We start from the raw sequence: 22,548 nt of genomic DNA on the forward strand, positions 1-22,548 counted from the left end.
CTGTGGTGATGTCCTCACTAACTCAGCTGTGCATTTTCCCCTCTCTCTTTTTTCCTCTCCGTACCAGATTCCAGAATGCCTCAGAGTTCCCCACAGTTTATGTAGATGTTCTCAGACCATCTCTCTCTGAAGAGGACCCAGAGGGAACCTTGGTGGCTCTGGTCTCAGCCGAGACTTCCAGACCAGGTCCAGGTCCAGTCTCCTTCTACCTGGTGTCTGGAGACTCTGACCACCTGTTCCGCCTCCAGCAGGCCACTGGCCAGTTGACCATCCACCACCCTCTGGACTATGAGACCAACAGGGATTTTCTACTGCTGGTGGAGGCCAGAGATGCAGGTTCCCCACCGTTCTCTTCTTATGCGGAGATTCACGTGAATGTCACCGACGTGAACGATAACGCACCGCAGTTCACTCAGAGTGAATACAGGTGTGAGGTACCCGAGAACTCACCAGCGACGTGGGTATGTGACGTGCTCGCCATCGATGCAGACTCTGGGAGTTATGGAAAGGTGCAGTATAGCATTTTAGAGCGGAATATTGACCATGTTTTTACCATCGATTCAGAAAATGGCATGCTGAGTACAACAATGATTTTAGACCGCGAGGAAATACCTGAGTACCATTTAACCATCGTAGCTGCAGACAAAAACAACAGTTTCTATAAAGACATTGCAGTCGTGCTAGTGGTGGTTTTGGACACAAACGACCACGCACCTCGGTTTACACAGATCTTCTTCACTGAGATACCGGAGGATTCTCCTATCGGACACACCATCTTACAGATCATCTCAACAGATGACGACATCGGTGCCAATGCTGTGATTGCTTATTCCATAATTGACCAGGGGGATGACGTTCTTCCCTTCAGTATTGATAAGACTAGTGGGCGTATAACAGTGGTGATGTCCCTGGACAGGGAGTCCCAGGACCATTATGTGGTGAAAGTCAACGCCAACGACTCAGCTTGGAGCATTAGTACAGATGTGACAATAGACGTAACCGATGTTAATGACAATAAACCTGTCTTTACTAAAAAGGTCTACACCGCTACTGTCACTGAGACCAGGGCCCAGGAAGTGTTTGTTATGAGAGTTGTCGCTACGGATGCTGACCTGGAACAAAACAGTCAGATTGTGTATCTGATCGACCCTCCCAGTGAGTGGTTCTGGGTCAATGCGTCTACTGGGGATATTCTCACCAAGCAACCCATCTCTTTACTACATCAGTCTGCCTCTCTGAGCCTTAGTATTACAGTTGTAGCCTCCGACTGCGGCAACGTTCCTTCGTACAGTAACACCATGGTCATGGTAACCGTTGTTCAGTATAACCACTTCCCTCCCAGCTTCCTGCCTTTCCCGCCTCTCCTGTCCATCCCCTTTAACATCGCCATGGGAACAGAGGTGGTGCGGCTAACAGCCGTGGACCGGGACTCCAATCACAGCAAAAGCAACACTACTATAGAATACAGTCTCGCCGGAGGTAACGCATCAGATTTTTTTGTAATAAACGTGGACGATGGGAGGCTGATGCTTAATAGGATATTGAGGCAAAGCCTTAACTCACTGTTGATGCTCGTAGTTACGGCAAATGACCAGGGGTTCCCTCCTCTCTCATCACATGCCGATGTTCAATTTGAGATTACAGGGGAGAATCAATTTTCCCCGCAGTTCTCAGAGACGTATGTTACCTTCTCCGTCCCTGAGGATCTGCCAGTGGGATCAGTCATTGGGAAAGTCCAGGCCGAAGACGGGGACGATGGAGTCAATGGTGTGCTCTCGTATTCCATAACATCAGGAAACAAATATTCTCCGTTCTCTTTAGGACAGAGATCAGGGTTGATCACTCTGGTCGAAAGGCTGGACTATGAGAAACAAGGAGTTTATCGTATTCAGATCACCGCCAAAGACGGAGGCTGGATCTCTAAGACTGGGACGGTAAACGTGACCGTGAATGTCAGTGACGTGAATGACAACCCTCCGGTCTTCACATCGTCGCAGTATACAGCCTCAGTGCTGGAGAACTCTGCAGTTGGAACACTGGTCCTCCAGGTCAGAGCTACCGATGCAGACTCCAGCGCCAATGCATATATCACCTATTCACTGATGGCCAGTGGACACTCTGGACAGTTTGCCATTGACTCCAGGAACGGCACTATCACCACTCGGGATATCTTTGACTTTGAGCTCAAGCAGACCTTTGAAATAACCGCCAAGGCCTCAGACGCAGGGAACCGCCATTCATTCAGCATCGCGCACGTTAATATCCAAGTCTCAGGAGTCAACGAGTTCAGCCCTGCGTTTCTGCAACACAAGTTCAACCTGTCCGTCTCCGAGAGTGTCCCTGTTGGAACTAGAGTTGGCAAGGTAACCGCCACAGACTTTGACGAAGGCCTGGACGGACTGGTCTTCTACCTACTCATTGGACAAAGCCGATGGACAGGCTTCGATGTAGACGAACAGAGCGGAGAGATCTACATCACCGCTGATCTGAGGAAGCAGGGCTACAGCCATGCCACCCTGAGAATCCTAGCTAAGAACCGAGGCATCATCACAGGGCTAGATGTGGACGAAGCCTTGGTCCACATCAATATAGTGGACACTAACGACCCACCAGAGTTCTCCTCGGTGCTCTACAGGGCGGAGGTCAGGGAGGACAGCCTTGTGGGGAATTATGTTAGCAGAGTGGCTGCCCTGGACCAGGACTCTGTCCCAGAGTGGAGCCGCTTCTCCTACAGCTTCCTACAGGATGGAAACTCATCCTTCTTTGTAGACCCTGTCAGTGGACTTGTGTCTGTCAGTGGACCCCTGGACAGAGAACTGTGGCCCCTATACAACCTGACTGTGACGGCCACAGACCAGGGTTCTCCTCCAGCCACCGGGACCGCTTACCTTGTGGTGACCATTACTGACGTCAATGACAATGCCCCCACATTGGTCAACACACAGGGGCAGGTGAAGGAGAACCAGCCTGCTGGCACCATAGTGGCCAGGCTGAACACCTCCGACGCTGATCTACCTCCCAACCAGGGGCCGTTCACCTACTGGCTGGTCCAGCCTGCCTCAGGGAGGAGCTTCACCCTAACTTCTGATGGAGTCCTTTCCACCTCTAGACCTTTGGACCGGGAGGTCAACTCTGTGTTTCATCTGTCGGTGGTGATCAGTGACGCAGGGACTCCTCCGCTGTCCTCCACCACGATGTTTAACGTCAGAGTCGAGGATGAGAACGACAACCCATCGGTCCCGAGAAACATCTACATCGAGGTGAAGTACTATGGCAGTGCCTTCCCCGGCGGCTTCATCGGCGACGTCAGACCCGAGGACCAGGATGTGGTGGACGCGTTTAACTGCAGCATCAGGAACGGGCCTCTCAACATGTTCAGTATCCCTGACGGCACCTGTGAGCTCTGGTCCTCTCCATACCAGGGAGAAGCTACGTACAACATCACCATCGAGGCCACCGACCACCTCCACCCTCCCGTTAACAACAGTATCTACGTGAACTACAAAGGCTTTACCAACGCTTCCATGGACAGCTGTATACTGTTCTATGTGGCGTCCACCTCGGTCGAAGACTTCTTGTCTCTCAATTATTTGAAGTTTGTCAAAGCCCTGGACAGCCTGTTCAACCTGCAGGCCTCCAAGACTCACATGTTTGGGATTAAGCCTACAGGTGATAAAGTCCTGCTCCTGGCTGCGGTGAAGAGTTACAACGGTCAGCACCTGAATGGAGAAGTTGCCAGCAGTATCTCTGCTGCCCACCGGAGACTCCTGGAGGCTCAGAGCAACGTCACTCTGTCCTACATCACCAGCGACCCCTGCCTCGTCAACCCCTGTCTGAACGGGGCCACCTGCAGCAAAAATGTCCACATCGGCCCAGAGGTGTTCGTCCTGGAGAGCCCGTCGGTCATCTTTGTGTCACCACAGAATGAGATCTTTAATTGTTCCTGTTCAGCAGGCTTTGCCGGCACCCTGTGCGAATTAGACATCGATGAGTGTGACGAGAGACCCTGCGAGAACGAGAGTGTGTGTGTTAATAATCCAGGAGGGTTCCGTTGCCACTGTCAGAGGGGCTTCTCTGGCCTGTACTGCTCGGCTGACGTGGATGTATGCCTGGAGGTCGACTGTCAACATGGAGGGACGTGCCTGAACATGGATGATGGGGTTCACTGTGACTGTAGTCCTGGATATGAGGGTAAGTAATATTGAACCTGCATCTCAACATTGATTTACGCACAAACAGTTCCTCTATAATGCATGTAACCCAGTCAGTACAAATGCATGTTAAAACTGAGGGTTGAGAATTGGAGGGTACAAATCTTAGATCAACGCAGGTCAACTTACTAATAGACTAATTGTTCTCACAACGCTAATATGTCAGATGAACACTTGCATTCCACAATGGCTTTACACAAAAAGAGTACTGTAGCAATTATTCCAAATACTGTACAGAAAAAAATGAACATTCGTCTCAAAACAGAGATAAAGAGAGTTGGAGTCTTAACTCTTTAACGTTTTGTTCTTTTCAGGAGAGTTTTGTGAGCGTTCCGTTAACCACTGCGCATCAGCACCTTGTCTCCAAGGCAACTGCACCAATGGTCTGACAGGATACATATGTCATTGCCCTTTTGGTGAGAAATTATACAATCTGTTAACATACACACTTCTTGTCCAGGCTGGGCTACACATCGTTAAGTCACTCATATGATTGTATTTGTGGTTATTATGTTGACCTGGCATTAAACTGGCTGTAAAGGCTTGTCACACCAACATACATACACGACCGGTCAAAAGTTTTAGAACACCTACTCATTCAAGGGTTGTTCTTTATTTGTACTATTTTTTTTGTAGAATAATAGTGAAGACATTAAAACTATGAAATAACACATGATGACAGCTTTGCACACTCTTGGCATTCTCTCAACCAGCTTCATGAGGTAGTCACCTGGAATGCATTTCAATTAACAGGTGTGCCTTGTTAAAAGTTAATTTGTGGAATTTCTTTCCTTCTTAATGCATTTGAGCCAATCAGTTGTGTTGTGACAAGGTAGGGAGGGGAGGGGGGTGGGGGGTGGGGGGGTATACAGAAGATAGCCTTATTTGGTAAAAGACCAAGTCCATATTATGGCAAGAACAGCTCAAATAAGCAAAGAGAAACGACAGTCCATCATTACTTTAAGACATGAAGGTCAGTCAATACGGAACATTTCAAGAACTTTGAACGTTTCTTCAAGTGTAGTCACAAAAACCATCAAGCGTTATGATGAAACTAGCTCTCATGAGGACCGCCACAGGAATGGAAGACCCAGAGTTAACTCTGCTGCAGAGGATAAGTTCATTAGAGTTACCAGCCTCAGAAATTGCAGCCCAAATAAATGCTTCACAGAGTTCAAGTCACAGACACATCTCAACATCAACTGTTAAGAGGAGACTTGTCACACCCTGGCTATGGGACTCTAGTTGTTGAGCCAGGGTGTGTTTGTTCTATGTGGTGTGTTTCTATGTTGGGGGTTCTGGTTTGTTGTTTTCTATGTTTGCCTTAGTGACTCCCAATCAGAGGCAACGAGTGTCAGCTGTTGGCTGGTTGTCTCTGATTGGGAGCCATATTTAACTGTCTGTTTTTCACTTTGTGTTTGTGGGTTTTTGTTCCGTGTTGGTCATTGTTACCAAGGACGTCACGAGTCGTTTGTTGTTTTGTTTCGTGCTTTATTAAATAAAGTAACATGTTCGTTCATCACGCTGCGCATTGGTCTACTTCTCTCCCTGACGATCGTGACAGAAGAACCCACCAAGATGTGACCAAGCAGCGTGTCCAGGAGCCATCGCCAGGGAGATCCCTAACAGATCTCCTTCGCCTCCTCGACTGGGTCAAGCCGAGTGAGGAAGAGAAGGGCTTGACCTTGTGGCAGAAGGGCGAAAGTCTGGCGAGGGACATGGAGACCTGGTCCACGGGTAGGGGAGACGCCCAGAATTTTTTTAGGGGGGGGGCTAACGCCGTGGACGACGGGGCAGCAGGAGGACGCCAGGTTACGGGAGTCACTGGTCACCAGGGGGAAGGAGGTTGTAGAGGCACGGCGAGAGGTACTGGCGTGTGTTGCCAGTCCGGTCCGGCCTGTTCCTGATCCCCACGTAGGGCCAGTGGTGTGTGTTCCCAGTACGGTCCGGCCTGTTCCTGCCACTCGCACCAAGTCTACGGTGCGCATCGCCAGCTCGGCCCGGCCCATTCCTGCTCCCCGCACCAAGTCTGTGGTGCGCGTCGCCAGCCCAGTCCGGCCCATTCCTGCTCCCCGCACCAAGTCTGTGGTGCGTTTCGTCAGCCCTGTCCGGCCCATTCCTGCTCTCCGCACCAAGTCTGTGGTGCGCGTCGCCAGCCCAGTCCGGCCCATTCCTGCTCTCCGCACCAAGTCTGTGGTGCGCGTCGCCAGCCCGGTCCGGCCCATTCCTGCTCCCCGCACCAAGTCAGTGGTGCGTTTCGTCAGCCCTGTCCGGCCCGTTCCTGCTCCCCGCACCAAGTCAGTGGTGCGCGTCGTCAGCCCGGCACGCCCGTTCCTGCTCCCCGCACCAAGTCAGTGGTGCGCTCCGTCAGCCCGGCTCGGCCCGCTCCTGCTCCCCACACCAAGCCAGTGGTGTGCGTCGTCAGTCCGGCACGGCCCGTGCCTGTTCCACCGGTGGCGGGTCGGCACCGGTCAGGTGCTGCGTCACGCCGGAGCTAGAGCAATCCGCTCCACCAGTGTTCAGTTCAGCTCTGGTCAGCAGGGCCAGACCGGACCAGGGGTACTTTGGGGGTTAGAGAAGGAGTGGGGGTCAAGCCCGGAGCCAGAACCGCCGCCGAGGAGGTATGCCCACCCAGCCCTCCCCTGTTTTGCTCTTTTTGAGGCGCGGTCGCAGTCCGCGCCTTTAGGGGGTACTGTCACACCCTGGCTATGGGACTCTAGTTGTTGAGCCAGGGTGTGTTTGTTCTATGTGGTGTGTTTCTATGTTGGGGGTTCTGGTTTGTTGTTTTCTATGTTTGCCTTAGTGACTCCCAATCAGAGGCAACGAGTGTCAGCTGTTGGCTGGTTGTCTCTGATTGGGAGCCATATTTAACTGTCTGTTTTTCACTTTGTGTTTGTGGGTTTTTGTTCCGTGTTGGTCATTGTTACCAAGGACGTCACGAGTCGTTTGTTGTTTTGTTTCGTGCTTTATTAAATAAAGTAACATGTTCGTTCATCACGCTGCGCATTGGTCTACTTCTCTCCCTGACGATCGTGACAAGACTGTGTGAATCAGGCCTTCATGATCGAATTGCTGCAAAGAAACCACTACTAAAGGACACCAATAAGAAGAAGATACTTGCTTGGGCCAAGAAACACGAGCAATGAACAAAGAGTACTGTAGCAATTATTCCAAATACTGTACAGAAAAAAATGAACATTCGTCTCAAAACAGAGATAAAGAGAGGAGTTGGAGTCTTAACTATTTAACGTTTTGTTCTTTTCGAATTGCTGCAAAGAAACCACTACTAAAGGTCACCAATAAGAAGAAGATACTTGCTTGGGCCAAGAAACACGAGCAATGAACATTAGACTGGTGGAAATGTATCCTTTGGTCTGGAGTCCAACCGTTCCAACCGGTTGCAGTTCCAACCGCTGTGTCTTTGTGAGACACGGTGTGGGTGAACGGATGATCTCTGCATGTGTATTTCCCACCATAAAGCATGGAGGAGGAGGTGTTATGGGGGTGCTTTTTTAAGGGGGTGCTTTTGCTGGTGACACTGTCTGTGATTTATTTAGATTTCAAGGTGCAGCGATACTCCATCCCATCTGGTTTGGGCTTAGTGGGACTATCATTTGTTTTTCAACAGGCCCTCCAGGCTGTGTAAGGGCTATTTGACCAAGAAGGAGAGTGATTGAGTGCTGCATCAGATGACCTGGCCTCCACAATCCCCAAATTGAGATGGTTTGGGATGAGTCGGACCGCAGAGTGAAGGAAAAGCAACCAACAAGTGCTCAGCATATGTGTGAACTCAAGACTGTTGAAAAGCATTCCAGGTGAAGCTGGTTGAGAGAATGTCAAGAGTGTGCAAAGCTGTCATCAAGGCAAAGGGTGGCTATTTGAAGAATCTCAAATATAAAATATATTTAGATTTGTTTAACACGTTTTTGGTTACTACATGATTCCATATGTGTTATTTCATAGTTTTGATGTCTTCACTATTATTCTACAATTTAGAAAATAGTAAAAATAAAGAAAAATCTTTGAATGAGTAGGTGTCATAAAACTTTTGAACGGTAGTGTACATTTGACTTAATTGTTGTGTACTGCCACACTTACCAGAAAGCGAAACATTTACCAGACCACTGAACACTGATAGTGTCCGTGTAGCGAACCATTCATGTAAGCTTGCGAGATCAGGCGGCTTGCTTAGTCCTTAAAATGTGTAACCAGAATGCTGAAATTATTTATTTGAATCCCTTCAAAATGTCTGTCCTGATCCTCCTTTCACAATTATGAACCTATTTTCAGCATTCTTGTTAGCTCTACATTTACCTTCGTCTTCTCCCTCAGGTGTGAGTGGCATCCACTGCGAAGAGGACAGCTATGGCTTTGAGGAGTTGTCCTATATGGAGTTTCCTCCTCTAGATCCCAGGAGTAACTTCGTCTCCCTGGAGCTGGCCACGTTGCAGCAGAACAGCCTGCTGCTATATAACCCTGCAGGTAGATGGATTGATTTGACTTATTTGCTATTAATAAAACCTCAGTGTAAAAACTACACATGGTGATACACTGCATTTAAAAACTGTGTGTGTGATGTGTGATGTGTCTGGGGGGATTGAGAATGGAGCAGAAAACACATTTCCGTTGTTCGCTGTAACTAATGGACAATAAAGTTGTATTGTTGTAAAATGATTGAGGATAACACCCCCTTTATGGTCCTTGGTATCAGGCCCGGGCAGTGCTGAGTACATGGCACTGGAGGTTGTGAAGGGAAGGGTCTGTCTCTCATACGACTTGGGCTCTGGATCTGTCCGTCTGCAGACGGAAAGGCAGGTGGCCGATGGACGCTTTCACAGCATCACCGTCAGGAGGATAGGAAACGTGAGTCCCAAGAGCGCACATACACGCAGACATACACAAACATACACGCAGACATACAAGCGCGCACACTTATTTTAGTTTTCATCTTATAGATAGGCTCTCTACAAGTGGACCACTGTCCTGATGGGAAGGCTACTGGATTTTGTCTCTCTCAAAGTAAAGGCATTGGCTCCAAAAGGTACTTGTCTACTCATTATTACATTATATGTGGGTTTTATTTAATTGAATGTCATATCAATGTGTTGTATTCATTATCACTTACTACAATGTGTTCTTGGTCGCTGCTGTCCCTCCCAGGACCCTGGACGTTGGCGGCAGTAACATGACGTTTGGAGGAGTCAGGTCTATCGAGTCTGTTCTGCTGCGGCCTGGTCAAGTCCAGACTCATGACTTTGTTGGCTGTGTGAGAAACATGAAAGTAAACGGTATACCTTTAGGGCCCTCCAAAGCTCTGGCGGCCTACAACTTCTTGGAGAGGTATGAGCTCAGATTGGACATCCTCTGTGAGACCAAAATAAGTGTACTATAGAGGGAAAAGGGTACCATTCAGGATTTGGCCTAGGACGGTGGGATGTAGCGGTTGTCGTAGCTGTAGAGGAGCCAACTGTTGTTGTCAAAATCTTATGTCAGATGAGTGAATCCATACAGTACAACAGATAGATGGTATAGTCCTATTGACAGTTAACATACAGTATAACCAATGGATGGTATGGTCACTAGGTGTCCTCGAGCAGCAGTGTCTCCGTGTCTCAGTGGTCCTTGTCTGAACGGAGGAGTGTGTCAGGACCTCTGGTCTCACTACATCTGTCAGTGTACACACCGCTACACTGGAACCACCTGTAACACAGGTACTGGCCTACACACGTGGGGACAATTCAAGAAAACCTTATCAAAAACAATGGGCAATTTACACAATTTACTCCCTGAATTGACTGAATTAAAAACAGAATTAACCCCAGCCTTCCTGGTACTATAGTCCCACTAAACCTGACTGTGCTTTTGTTTCATGGTGTGACCAACCTGTTCAATGACTCGCTGCTCCACTGACCAACTATTTTATTTCGGACAGAGATTTCAGAGGAGCGTGTGTTACAGCTGGGCAGTAGCGACTACATAGAGTATGTGGTCAGAGAGAGCTACAGGAGAGAGCAGCAGCTGAGAGACCTGCTGGACGGAGGCAGAGGAGAGACGGAGAGCAGCAGAGATCTCTCTGAGATAGAAGTCAAGGTGAAGACTGTGGAGAGAGATGCAGTGTTGCTGTTCGTTTTGGGAAGGAAAGGACACTTTGAGCTCAGGGTGAGCTGCACATGAGACTATCAGCATGTGAGATTATCGGTATTTCACGGATCAGTATCTCTGTAATGTTCACACCAGTATGTGTTCAGAGAATTTGAATGTATAAAGTTTAGTTATAGGACACAGAAAATTTAGTTTGCAATGGAGAGTGGAGGAGAGAGCTTCTTAAATGCCATTCTTTGGTTGAACTTTGGTTCCAAATGGCACCCTATTCTGTAGTGCACGACTTTAGCACTGTGGGCCCTGGTCAAAGTAGTGCACTACAGAATAGTATGCCATTTGGGTGCCAACTCTATATAGCACATACAGTGCATTCGGAAAGTATTCAGACCCCTTGGCTTTTAACACATTTTGTTACGTTACAACCTTATTCTAAAATGGATTAAATCTACACACAGAACCCCATAATGACAACGCAAAAACCGGTGTTTAGAAATTTTGTCCCTGGGTCCTTAGCTTAGTGATGAGCTTTGAGGGCACTATGGTGTAGAATGCTGAGCTGTAGTCAATGAACAGCATTCTCACATAGGTGTTCCTTTTGTCCAGGTGGGAAAGGGCAGTGTGGAGTACAATAGAGACTGCATCATCTGTGGATCTGTTGGGGCGGTATGCAAATTGGAGCGGGTCTAGGGTTTCTGGGATAATGGTGTTGATGTGAGCCATGACCAGCCTTTCAAAGCACTTCATGGCTACAGACGTGAGTGCTACGGGTCGGTAGTCATTTAGGCAGGTTATCTTAGTGTCCTTGGGCACGGGGACTATGGTGGTCTGCTTGAAACATGTTGGTATTACAGACTCAGTCAGGGACATGTTGAAAATGTCAGTGAAGACACTTGCCAGTTGGTCAGCACATGCTCAGAGTACACGTCCTGGTAATCCGTCTGGCCCTGCGGCCTTGTGAATGTTGACCTGCTTAAAAGTCTTACTCACAACGGCTACGGAGAGCGTGATCACGTAGTCATCTGGAACAGCTGATGCTCTCATGCATGCTTCAGTGTTGCTTGCCTCGAAGCGAGCATAGAAGTGATTTAGCTCGTCTGGTAGGCTTGTGTCACTGGGCAGCTCGCGGCTGTCCTTCCCTTTGTAGTCTGTAATAGTTTTCAAGCCCTGCCACATCCGACGAGCGTCGGTGCAGTACGATTCCATCTTAGTCCTGTATTGACTCTTTGCCTGTTTGATGGTTCGTCGGAGGGCATAGCGGGAATTCTTATAAGCGTCCGGGTTAGAGTCCCGCTCCTTGAAAGCGGCAGCTCTACCCTTTAACTCCCGAGTGGCGCAGTGGTCTAAGGCACTGCATCGCAGTGCTAGCTGTGCCACTAGAGATCCTGGTTCGAATCCAGGCTCTGCTGTAGCCGGCCGCAACCGGGAGACCAATGGGGCGGCGCACAATTGGCCCAGCGTCGTCCAGGGTAGGGGAGGGAATGGCCGGCAGGGAGGTAGCTCAGTTGGTAGAGCATGGCGTTTGCAACGCCAGGGTTGTGGGTTCGATTCCCATGGGGTATGAAAAAAAAAAAAAAAAAAATGAATAATGTATGCACTAACTGTAAGTCGCTCTGGATAAGAGCGTCTGCTAAATGACGTAAATGTAAATGTAACTCAGTGCGGATGTTGCCTGTAATCCATGGCTTCTGGTTGGGGTATGTACGTACGGTCACTGTGGGGACGACGTCATCGATGCACTTATCAGTGACTGATGTGGTGTACTCCTCAATGCTATCGGAAGAATCCCGGAACATATTCCAGTCTGTGCTAGCAAAACAGTCTTGTAGCTTAGCATCTGCGTCATTTGACCACTTCCTTATTAACCGAGTCACTGGTGCTTCCTGCTTTAAGGGTTTTTCTTTATTTTTACTATTTTCTACATTGTAGAATAATAGTGAAGACATCAAAACTATGAAATAACACATATGGAGTCATGTAGTAACTAAAAAGGTGTTAAATCAAAATATATTTGATATTTGAGATTCTTCAAATAGACACCCTTTGCCTTGATGACAGCTTTGCACACACTTGGCATTCTCATGAGGTAGTCACCTGGAATGTTTTTCAGAAGATATCCCTATTTGGTAAAAGACCAAGTCCATATTATGTCAAGAACAGCTCAAATAAGCAAAGAGAAACGACAGTCCATCCTAACTTTAAGACATGAAGGTCAGTCAGAACATTTCAAGAACTTTGAACGTTTCTTCAAGTGCAGTCGCAAAAACCATCAAGCTCTATGATGAAACTAGCTCTCATGAGGACCGCCACAGGAATGGATGACCCAGAGTTACCTCTGCTGCAGAGGATAAGTTAATTAGTTACTAGCCTCAGAAATTGCATCCCAAATAAATGCTTCCCTGAGTTCAAGTCACAGACATCTCAACATCAACTGTTCAGAGGAGACTGTGTGAATCAGGGCTTCATGGTCTAATTGCTGCAAAGAAACCACTACTAAAGAACACCAATAATAAGAAGAGACTTGCTTGGGCCAAGAAACACGAGCAATGGACATTAGACCGGTGGAAATTTGTCCTTTGGTCTGGAGTCCAAATTTGAGATTTTTGGTTCCAACTGCTGTGTCTTTGTGAGAAGTGGTGTGGGTGAATGAATGATCTCCGCAAGTGTATTTCCCACTGTAAAGCATGGAGGAGGAGGTGTTATGGTGTGGGGGTGCTTTGCTGGTGATCTGTCTGTGATTTATTTAGAATTCAAGGCACACAACCAGCATGGCTACCACAGCTTTCTGCAGCGATATGCCATCCCATCTGGTTTGGGCTTAGAGGGACTATCATTTGTTTTTTCACAGGACAATGACCCAACACACCTCCAGGCTGTGTAAGGGCTATTCTACCAAGAAGGAGAGTGATGGAGTGCTGCATCAGATAATCCCCCCTACCTCAACCCAATTCAGAGTGAAGGAAAAGCAGCCAACAAGTGCTCAGCATATGTGGGAACTCCTTCAAGACTGTTGGAAAACCATTCCAGGTGAAGCTGGTTGAGAGAATGCCAAGAGTGTGCAAAGCTGTCTTCAAGGCAAAGGGTGTCTATTTGAATCTCAAATATAAAATATAGTTTGATTTGTTTAACACTTTTTAGGTTACTACATGATTCCATATGTGTTCTTTCATAGTTTCGATGTCTTCACTATTATTCTACAATGTAGAAAATAGTAAAAATAAAGAAAAACCCTTGAATGAGTAGGTGTGTCCAGACTTTTGACTGGTACTGTTTGTAAATAAGGTATGTTTTAAATTTTTTATACATTTGCTAACATTTCTAAAAACCTGTTTTTGCTTTGTCATTATGGGGTATTGTGTGTATAGATGAGGGGGAAAAAAACAATCAAATCCATTTTAGAATAAGGCTGTAATGTAACAAAATGTGTAAAAAGTCAAGGGGTCTGAATACTTTCCGAATGCACTGTACATACAGAGTTCTGTTGGTGTCTGCATTATCAGAGTAGAAGTGTTGCCTCTTAGCTGTCCGTATTCTAAACCAAGTTTCCATTGACACGTTCAGGTGATGGATGGAAACCTCCTGTACGTCTCCAGAGCCAGAACGTCAGGCGTCCTCTCAGAGGTAACCACCAGCGTTGGAGCATGGTGCTGCTGACAACACCAGAGTTTGGGTTCAATTCCCTTATGGGCCTCATTCTCAATATATGCGTTAGCTGTCAGTGCTATAGCCTAAATACAGTTATTATCATCATTTATTATGCTAGGTAGCCACAGAGACCAGCATGGCTGACGGGGACTGGCATGTCCTCCATCTGTCCACAGTTGGACTTCTGATGGACGGACAGACAGTCATGAACACCAGCGACGACGGAGCTCTGGACCTGAGTGCTGTCAATGTGGAGAAGATAGTCCTTGGAGCGACTACAACTCCACCACCATCCGGAGACATGAGAATCAAGCGTCCAGGTGGGAAGAAATGGTGTAGGATGAAGTTGCCCTTAGATGCTGATCTTCGGTCAGTTTAGCATTTTCCCCACTAATGGTTAAGGTTAGGATTGGGAATCCTAGACCTGTACCTAGGGGAAACTTCACCCCGGATCGGAATATATTTTTGTTTTACAGACATTTTAATTTGTCAGTAAATGACAGACTACTGAGCTGTGTATTCATTAACAGTGTGTTACTGTAATCGTGTTCTCTGAGGGTATTACTGATCATGTGTGAAGATGTTCAGCCAATCCCAAATCCACCCCTAGGCCCTACCTCCTATGTACTCGCATAGATCAGAGTGGATTGGATAGGTGTTGCAATATGGACAAAAATCCACATTATTGTGCAGGAGTCTGGTGTAGCAGTCTAAGCTCCCGACACTGGACTCACATTCCCCCCTCGGCGACGGGGGTTCAAGCCCCCGCTCTGCCAACTGTCTGTGCCCTTCACTACTTTTTCTCTGTCTATATCTCAATCTGTATTTACATCTGTCCAGTCAAAATACATAAAGTGACTGGAACTCCCATCCCAGAAATATACTTTACCTATTTGAAGGCAAAGTGGAGCTATCATACCATATTGATTTACATCCAGTCTTTCAGATCTACACAACTACCTAGGGGGCTAGGGAAACGTTTTTGGATCAGGCAAGTATGTTTCCTGTCTCCCCTCAGTAGGGTTCTCTGGTTGTGTGGAGTATGTCCGATACAATGGCCATGTCCTGCCAGTCAGCGGCTACAGTCTGATAGTGGAGGTTTGGCCCAGTTCTACCCTGCTTCAGTCCAGCTGTGAGTCCCCAGGCTCCTGTGTTCCCTCATGTGAGTCACTGACACACACATTACATCTAACAGATAGGCTCCTCTTACCTGTCCATACTGTAACACACATTTCCTCTGGTACGTCCAGGCTCCTGTATTTCCACCACCTGCCCTGAGGATGTCCCCACCAATGCCAGACTACCTTGCATCTCTCTGCCCTGTACCACTGCTCCAGCCTGCGGTGGCACGGCTGGCACTAGGAACAGCTCCTGTATCTGCCTCACGGCTGGCTCCTGTGAGCTCTGCTCCTCCCCTCCACCAGAGGACTTCCGGGGAGGAGCAAGAGGAGTGTGTTCTGATCAGGAGGCCCTCAGGGGCCCCTCCGCACCTTTGTGGGTCATCGGCGTGGTCCTCCCCGTCACCTGCTTCCTCCTCTGCCTGGGTGTGTTCCTCTGCCTGAGGAGACGCAACACTAACGCCTGCCGCCACCGGCCACAGAAGCGCCAGGCTGACAGTGGCTCACCGCAGCGGAGAGAGGGAGGGACGGACAACGGAGCGTTTTGTTTCGAAGGCCCAAGGACCACTAGGGCTGTACCTGCGGTGAGAGGGAAGCCACCTGACGTGATCCGGGCGGACAGACAGAGGGAGAGGGAGGCTGTCCAGGACGGGTACAGTACAGCCAGGCCAGGTGTGGAGGCTGGTGAACACAGTGAGGAGCTGGAATACTACGAGATAGACAGTGTCTACAGTGTGTTCCAATCTGAGACTGGCTCTCTAAGGGTCACTGGGCCTCTCCACAACACAGACTGGGAGAGGACAGACACTGGGCCCCTCCACAACACAGACTGGGAGAGGACAGACACTGGAGGGAGGGGAGGAGGATTGAGGGGATGTCAGAAGAAAATATCCTCAAATCCAGATGACAGAAACAGGTCAGTGGAGCTGTGGCAGAGGCCCCTGACACACCCTGACCAAAGAGTCTCCAGAGACAGAGGATGTGGTAAGGCCAGTGGGCCGCTGAGTCAGATAGATGATAGGTGGAGAGAGGGTGAAGAGCGCCGCTTCCCCGGGAGGTTGGCAGTGCCAGCGCTGAAGGGTCCTCCTCAGTGTCTCTCTGTGGAGGAGGTGAGGAGGCTGAACAACCCTGCGGGCCACGGGGAATCAGCCCAAACACAGCATGACAGGGAACCCTTTCAGTTACATCAGCAGTCAGTTCAGCTGGCTCAACGGCCCAGACCTGGCAGTGCTACCAGAGGGATAAACAGAGGGATGGGAAGTTCTTCAGAGAGCGACACCTACAGCGCCTTTACCTGCTCAGAGGTCGACTTTGACAGGGACTTCTCTCTCCTAAGCGCCCAGGGCTTGGTACGGGAACAGACACTGGTCACCAGCCGCACCCACAGAGAACCAGAGGAGAGCCTGCCTGTCCCCTCCCCATTTAGAGACCCTGTGCCCCCCTCTCAGGCCCACTACAGGACTAGGATGGCTGACTCTGGTGATACCCCTCAGCAGCGGGAGCAGCTCCTGAACATGTGTGTGTGTTTCGACACCTACGCCCCAGTGTTTGAGGACATCGCAGGGCTGCCAATGGAACAACCACATGACTGGGACAGGCAAAGCGATCTGGAGGAGATCATATGACAGGTCACGAAAAGAAAATGGATTTGAAATGTACAAGAATTATGGTAAAGATTATTTTTTCATTGTAAGAGAGCTGTGCCAGGGAATGAGTTATGTTTTTATTCAAGCAGGTGTTTGCATAGTAATTGAGGGTAAAGTACATCCCTGTCGATGTGTGTTATCAGTGATGTTCAGTATTGTGGACTTCAGAATGTACTGTATGCAGAATATATGACTATATTTATATTGTAATGCAATGCTCTCAAACATCCTATCCCACCCATTTATTTTCAATGGCTGTTGCATTGAAATAGTCTGACGTTTTTCTCATGTTCACTCCCAAAGCTCTGTCATTGTGTTGTTTACCTTCCATTTGTTTAGTCTGTTTCGGATTTAGATCACTTTTGTCTAATTTTGATAGGCAGTGTTGTTGAATGCATTAACAGTTAAGCTACTGTTCTTTCCATTGAGCTTTATTACGAGTTTTATTACGCTGGCCCGTCACATCATCGGGCGAAAGCGGGGAAGTAAGGAGCTCGGTCATGTTGTCAACAAGGCAGCATGGTGCATCGTCCAGAAACATATATATTTTTTCCATAAAATAAACTAGTTTTAATTTGGAAGGCAGATAAAGCGTTATCAAAAGCAATCACAGAATCCTACTCATCACTCCACGTGCTTAATTACATCACTTTTGTTTTGAGCTGACTTCACCGTCGGCCATAGCGGGGCACCTGGCTCACGCCCAGGAGTCACTTTTCACCCGATTCAAACTTCTCCCACTGGGGTAACACGGGCCAGATAAATGAACCCCCTCAGTGTCAAATGACTATGACTTGCTCTACTTTCTGTAGGTACACCAATCTGTAGAGAGCTTTGAAGTAATCGACTAAAGGAAGTTCATATTGACAAGTCTGAATGGCACCATATGCACAGTCCACACCTTTATGAACTCCCGAGTCCACACCTTTATGAACTCCTGAGTGGCGCAGTGGTCTAAGGCACTGCACCGCAGTGCTAACTGTGTCACTAGAGATCCTGGTTCGAATCCAGGCTCTGCTGTAGCCGGCCGCAACCGGGAGACCAATGGGGCGGCGCACAATTGGCCCAGCGTCGTCCAGGGTAGGGGAGGGAATGGCCGGCAGGGAGGTAGCTCAGTTGGTAGAGCATGGCGTTTGCAACGCCAGGGTTGTGAGTTCGATTCCCACGGGGTGAAAAAATAAATAAATAAAAGAATAATTTATGCACTAACTGTAAGTTGCTCTGGATAAGAGCGTCTGCTAAATGACGTAAAATGTAAAACTCAACCTGTGAATGATTAAGCATCCGTTTACAATTTTCACAAAACATTTATATTATTGGAGTGTTTCCTGTCATTTGGTAGACACTCTATCCATACAGCTTCTCTAGATTGTTATGATACGGGGACCACTTTCTCAAAATAAAGTAATGTTGCATGGTGTTAGTTTAACAATTGCAGAGAGCAGATCATCAGACCTGGCAGATGGATGATTAATGCTTTTTTATTAGCATGGTGTTATGATTGAATAGTTCTTAAAACAGCTATTTATAAGTTAGCGATATAACATTGAAGCAGAAGGAATTTAGTTTTTTTTATTCTGATAATTGTCTTTAAGATGTATTTATATTTATTTATAATAATAATACCCCTCTTTACTTGGAGATACTGCTGCTTCTTCCCCAGAGAGACCTGTAGCCAGCTGCTGTTTTTGTAGAAGTCACCGTTGTTGTGCTGGTGGTTTCCAATGCTAACACAGATGGATGTTTCCAGGATCGTGTTCATTACGTAACGTAACAGAAAACGTTTTTGCAACAGAAAACAAGCGTTTCTTTTTGAACAAGTCCACGTAGTGCCTCCCTGTTTCAGACTGTTTTCTTTCGTTGCCTGCCTAATGAACACGACCAGGGGTGTCTGAAATGACTGCACTATGTTGGGAACAGTGTGCCATTTCAGCTTCACCCCGGGTTCCACTGATTAAGAGATGCTCCCTCTCCATCACGAGCACACATGTTCAGGAGAAACTTCATCCCTCTCGCACTCAATCACACACATAAAACACATGAACACGCACACATATTCAACATGGATGAAGAAATTGAGAAATAAATACACATTTTCTGATGTACGTATTCATCCCCTTCACTGATATTACTGAGAGCTAAAGGATGTAGCGTTATTCCAAGATGGCTGCCCACATGGGGTTAACAGTTAAAAGGTACAACGCCCCCACCTTCACAGGATGGAATATCATCCTTGTTGTTAAGTGAACCAAACCGGCTCAAACTTTTATGATCAGGAAGGTTGGGAGTGGGGAGGCCGGAGCAGTTTCGGAGTACACAGAGTGCACGCACACTTGACATTCCATGTGGACAGAGTTTGCACTCCATGTACCCTAAAACCTGTCTGCTTCAGGACAATGCCACTTTGAACTGCCGGGCCGAGCTAAATCACAAACAAAACAAAAACGGTGGTGTGGGGGAGCAGAGAGGATGCTGGGACAGTAGCCAGTTCAACAAAGTTCTCCCCCTGAGGATGATGATTGGCAGTCGGGGAGTGAAGAGTGGGGGGGCTTTAGGTTATTGGGAATTGAAGTCAATTGGCAACTTGGCATGTCAGTGGGGGGGTCTGTCATAGTTGGCATAATGAGTGAGTTGCCTGGGGTGGAAGGTTTTGGAAGGTCCCTCCTCCCTCTCACAGGTAGCCCTCCTTGCGGAACTGTTCCTGCAAGATATCCCGGTACTCGTCGAAGCCCCCCTCCACTCGCCGCACGTTCCCGTGCTCACAGACCCACAGCTCTCTGCACACCAGCCGGATCAGACGCTCGTCGTGAGAGACAAGGACCACCCCACCCTGAGGAGAGAGTTAAATGGTATATACGCACATTAAAACATCAAGTGTTCAAGTGCTATCACTTCCATTGATTGTTAGCTAGTGGTGGCCAAAATAAGCTTATAGTGGCTGTTTAAAGAAAACCAATCCATGAATTACAGTTTATCCAGATTTACTCTACTGATTAACACTAAGATAAATAAAGGACATTTTCTCTGCGACTTCCAGTGAAACAAGCTTACTTTGAATTTGTTGAGCGCTTTCGCTAGAGCCTCGATCGTTTCCATGTCCAGGTGATTGGTCGGCTCGTCAAGGATATAGAAGTTTGGACTGAGAGAGAAAGAGAGAAAACGTGAGAAAGAGAGAAACAAATATAGCTGCCAGCACCAATGAAACGGGGTGCTGGTGCTGGCTTATGAGCAGACTGAAAGAGACGGCTGCATTGAAGCATTATACATCCTTGTACATGTAACAATTCAAATTACTATGTGCAAGTGTTCACAAAATATAATAGTAAATTATTTATAGCGCCATGAAGTGGCTATTTTTGACGTAGCAATTATTCCTTTGCAAACTTTGTAGGAACTAACAAACACTGTAGTCGCCAAATCCCGAGACTTCATTTGAAGAATTGTAAAATCTTTTTAGCATTAGCATAAATGCTAGCTGTTTGAGGTTCACAACTGAATTGCTTGCTGCTTCCGTTTTTTTTTTTATATCAACACCTGCTTTGAAATACACCTTCCTACTAGTGTCGTCAAGACCCTTAATCAGTTTTAAGGTGATCGAGCGAAGACAAGTGAAGTTATTAATATTTTTTACAAAGTTGCCATTTCCTCTTCCATCTTTTGACGCTTTTCTCAAACTTAGTAGAGACTGATATGATCAACATACATTCTGAGTTTCGAGTCAAGTCTACTGGATATGCGGTTCATGTGAAGAAGATTTTTGAAGATTTGATAAAAATTCAATATGGTCGACCTCATGGGTCCTTGCAGCAAATTTGTTCCTTAAGATGAGAAACACTGATATACCAAATTTCGTGGTTGTACGTCAAACGGGGCAGTGGGGCTGAACCTTAGACTTTAAATATTTAATACAGCGGCACCTATGGGCCAATTGGTTGCCGTTTTTGTTGTCCGAGTAGTGATGTTGATGTACTTTGATGTTGCCAAAGTATTTTAAAAATACCAATCGGGCATTGAGCTATTCCGACTAGCTATTCCGACCATTTTATTAGGGGTGCTTTGCTGCTGGCAATCCTAATAATCACAAATTCTGCGACTGATTATGACCATCTCATCATTAGGATCTTGACACTTCCCAAAATGAATAGCGTTCTCTCATGTCCTCTCTCTCCAGTTCTGTTCCTAGTGTTATCAGGGCAGTTTGACAGATGTACAGTATATTTTGTATTTACAAGGTAAGTTGGCTGAAAACAAATTCTAATTTACAGCAACGACCTGGAGATGAGTTACAGGGGAGAGAAAAGGGGTTGAACAAGCCAATTGGAAGCTGGGGATGATGATTAGGTGGCTGTGGTGGTAAGAGGGGCCATTAGGGAATTTAGCCCAGACACTGGGATTAACATATACAGTGGGGAAAAAAAGTATTTAGTCAGCCACCAATTGTGCAAGTTCTCCCACTTAAAAAGATGAGAGAGGCCTGTAATTTTCATCATAGGTACACGTCAACTATGACAGACAAATTGAGAATTTTTTTTCCAGAAAATCACATTGTAGGATTTTTAATGAATTTATTTGCAAATTATGGTGGAAAATAAGTATTTGGTCACCTACAAACAAGAGAGATTTCTGGCTCTCACAGACCTGTAACTTCTTCTTTAAGAGGCTCCTCTGTCCTCCACTCGTTACCTGTATTAATGGCACCTGTTTAAACTTGTTATCAGTATAAAAGACACCTGTCCACAACCTCAAACAGTCACACTCCAAACTCCACTATGGCCATGACCAAAGAGCTGTCAAAGGACACCAGAAACAAAATTGTAGACCTGCACCAGGCTGGGAAGACTGAATCTGCAATAGGTAAGCAGCTTGGTTTGAAGAATTCAAATGTGGGAGCAATTATTAGGAAATGGAAGACATACAAGACCACTGATAATCTCCCTCGATCTGGGGCTCCACGCAAGATCTCACCCCGTGGGGTCAAAATGATCACAAGAACGGTGAGCAAAAATCCCAGAACCACACGGGGGGACCTAGTGAATGACCTGCAGAGAGCTGGGACCAAAGTAACAAAGCCTACCATCAGTAACACACTACGCCGCCAGGGACTCAAACCTGCAGTGCCAGACGTGTCCCCCTGCTTAAGCCAGTACATGTCCAGGCCCGTCTGAAGTTTGCAAGAGTGCATTTGGATGATCCAGAAGAGGATTGGGAGAATGTCATATGGTCAGATGAAACCAAAATAGAACTTTTTGGTAAAAACTCAACTTGTCGTGTTTGGAGGACAAAGAATACTGAGTTGCATCCAAATAACACCATACCTACTGTGAAGCATGGGGGTGGAAACATCACGCTTTGGGGCTGTTTTTCTGCAAAGGGACCAGGACGACTGATCCGTGTAAAGGAAAGAATGAATGGGGCCATGTATCGTGAGATTTTGAGTGAAAACCTCCTTCCATCAGCAAGGGCATTGAAGATGAAACGTGGCTGGGTCTTTCAGCATGACAATGATCCCAAACACACCGCCCGGGCAACGAAGGAGTGGCTTCATAAGAAGCATTTCAAGGTCCTGGAGTGGCCTAGCCAGTCTCCAGATCTCAACCCCATAGAAAATCTTTGGAGGGAGTTGAAAGTCCGTGTTGCCCAGCGACAGCCCCAAAACATCACTGCTCTAGAGGAGATCTGCATGGAGGAATGGGCCAAAATACCAGCAACAGTGTGTGAAAACCTTGTGAATACTTACAGAAAACGTTTGACCTGTGTCATTGCCAACAAAGGGTATATAACAAAGTATTGAGAAACTTTTGTTATTGACCAAATACTTATTTTCCACCA

The 22,548-nt window shown here is 47.2% G+C and overlaps 2 protein-coding genes across 4 annotated transcripts in view; one reads left to right on the forward strand and one right to left on the reverse strand.

Moving 5' to 3' along the window:
- Window positions 1-8: 8 nt before the first annotated feature.
- On the forward strand, window positions 9-17,723 carry LOC121567295 (protocadherin Fat 4). 2 transcript variants are annotated; one of them, XM_041877221.2, is made up of 12 exons: window positions 9-4,191; window positions 4,526-4,627; window positions 8,544-8,693; window positions 8,923-9,074; window positions 9,167-9,252; window positions 9,372-9,551; window positions 9,795-9,922; window positions 10,144-10,370; window positions 13,872-13,931; window positions 14,074-14,275; window positions 14,974-15,117; window positions 15,206-17,723. In XM_041877221.2, exons 1-12 carry the CDS (start codon window positions 9-11, stop codon window positions 16,696-16,698), a joined length of 7,107 nt encoding a protein of 2,368 aa, XP_041733155.2. In that variant the 3' UTR covers window positions 16,699-17,723. The 2 variants fall into 2 exon arrangements, with proteins under 2 accessions (XP_041733155.2, XP_041733156.1); XM_041877222.2 differs by lacking the exons at window positions 14,974-15,117; window positions 15,206-17,723 and having other exon boundaries at window positions 14,132-14,242.
- Window positions 17,724-17,906: 183 nt separating this feature from the next.
- Window positions 17,907-22,548, reverse strand: part of LOC121567298 (ATP-binding cassette sub-family F member 3) — a 38,136-nt gene continuing 33,494 nt past the window's right edge. For both annotated transcript variants that reach the window (XM_041877225.1, XM_041877224.1), the window contains 2 exons: window positions 19,771-19,858; window positions 17,907-19,549 (listed from right to left, as the gene is read on the reverse strand). In XM_041877225.1, coding sequence (XP_041733159.1) covers window positions 19,391-19,549; window positions 19,771-19,858 — 247 coding nt within the window. In that variant the 3' untranslated portion in view covers window positions 17,907-19,390. The remainder of the gene's footprint in view (window positions 19,550-19,770; window positions 19,859-22,548) is intronic.

This window comes from Coregonus clupeaformis, chromosome 6 (assembly GCF_020615455.1).
Source record: "Coregonus clupeaformis isolate EN_2021a chromosome 6, ASM2061545v1, whole genome shotgun sequence".
Taxonomy (NCBI): domain Eukaryota; kingdom Metazoa; phylum Chordata; class Actinopteri; order Salmoniformes; family Salmonidae; genus Coregonus; species Coregonus clupeaformis.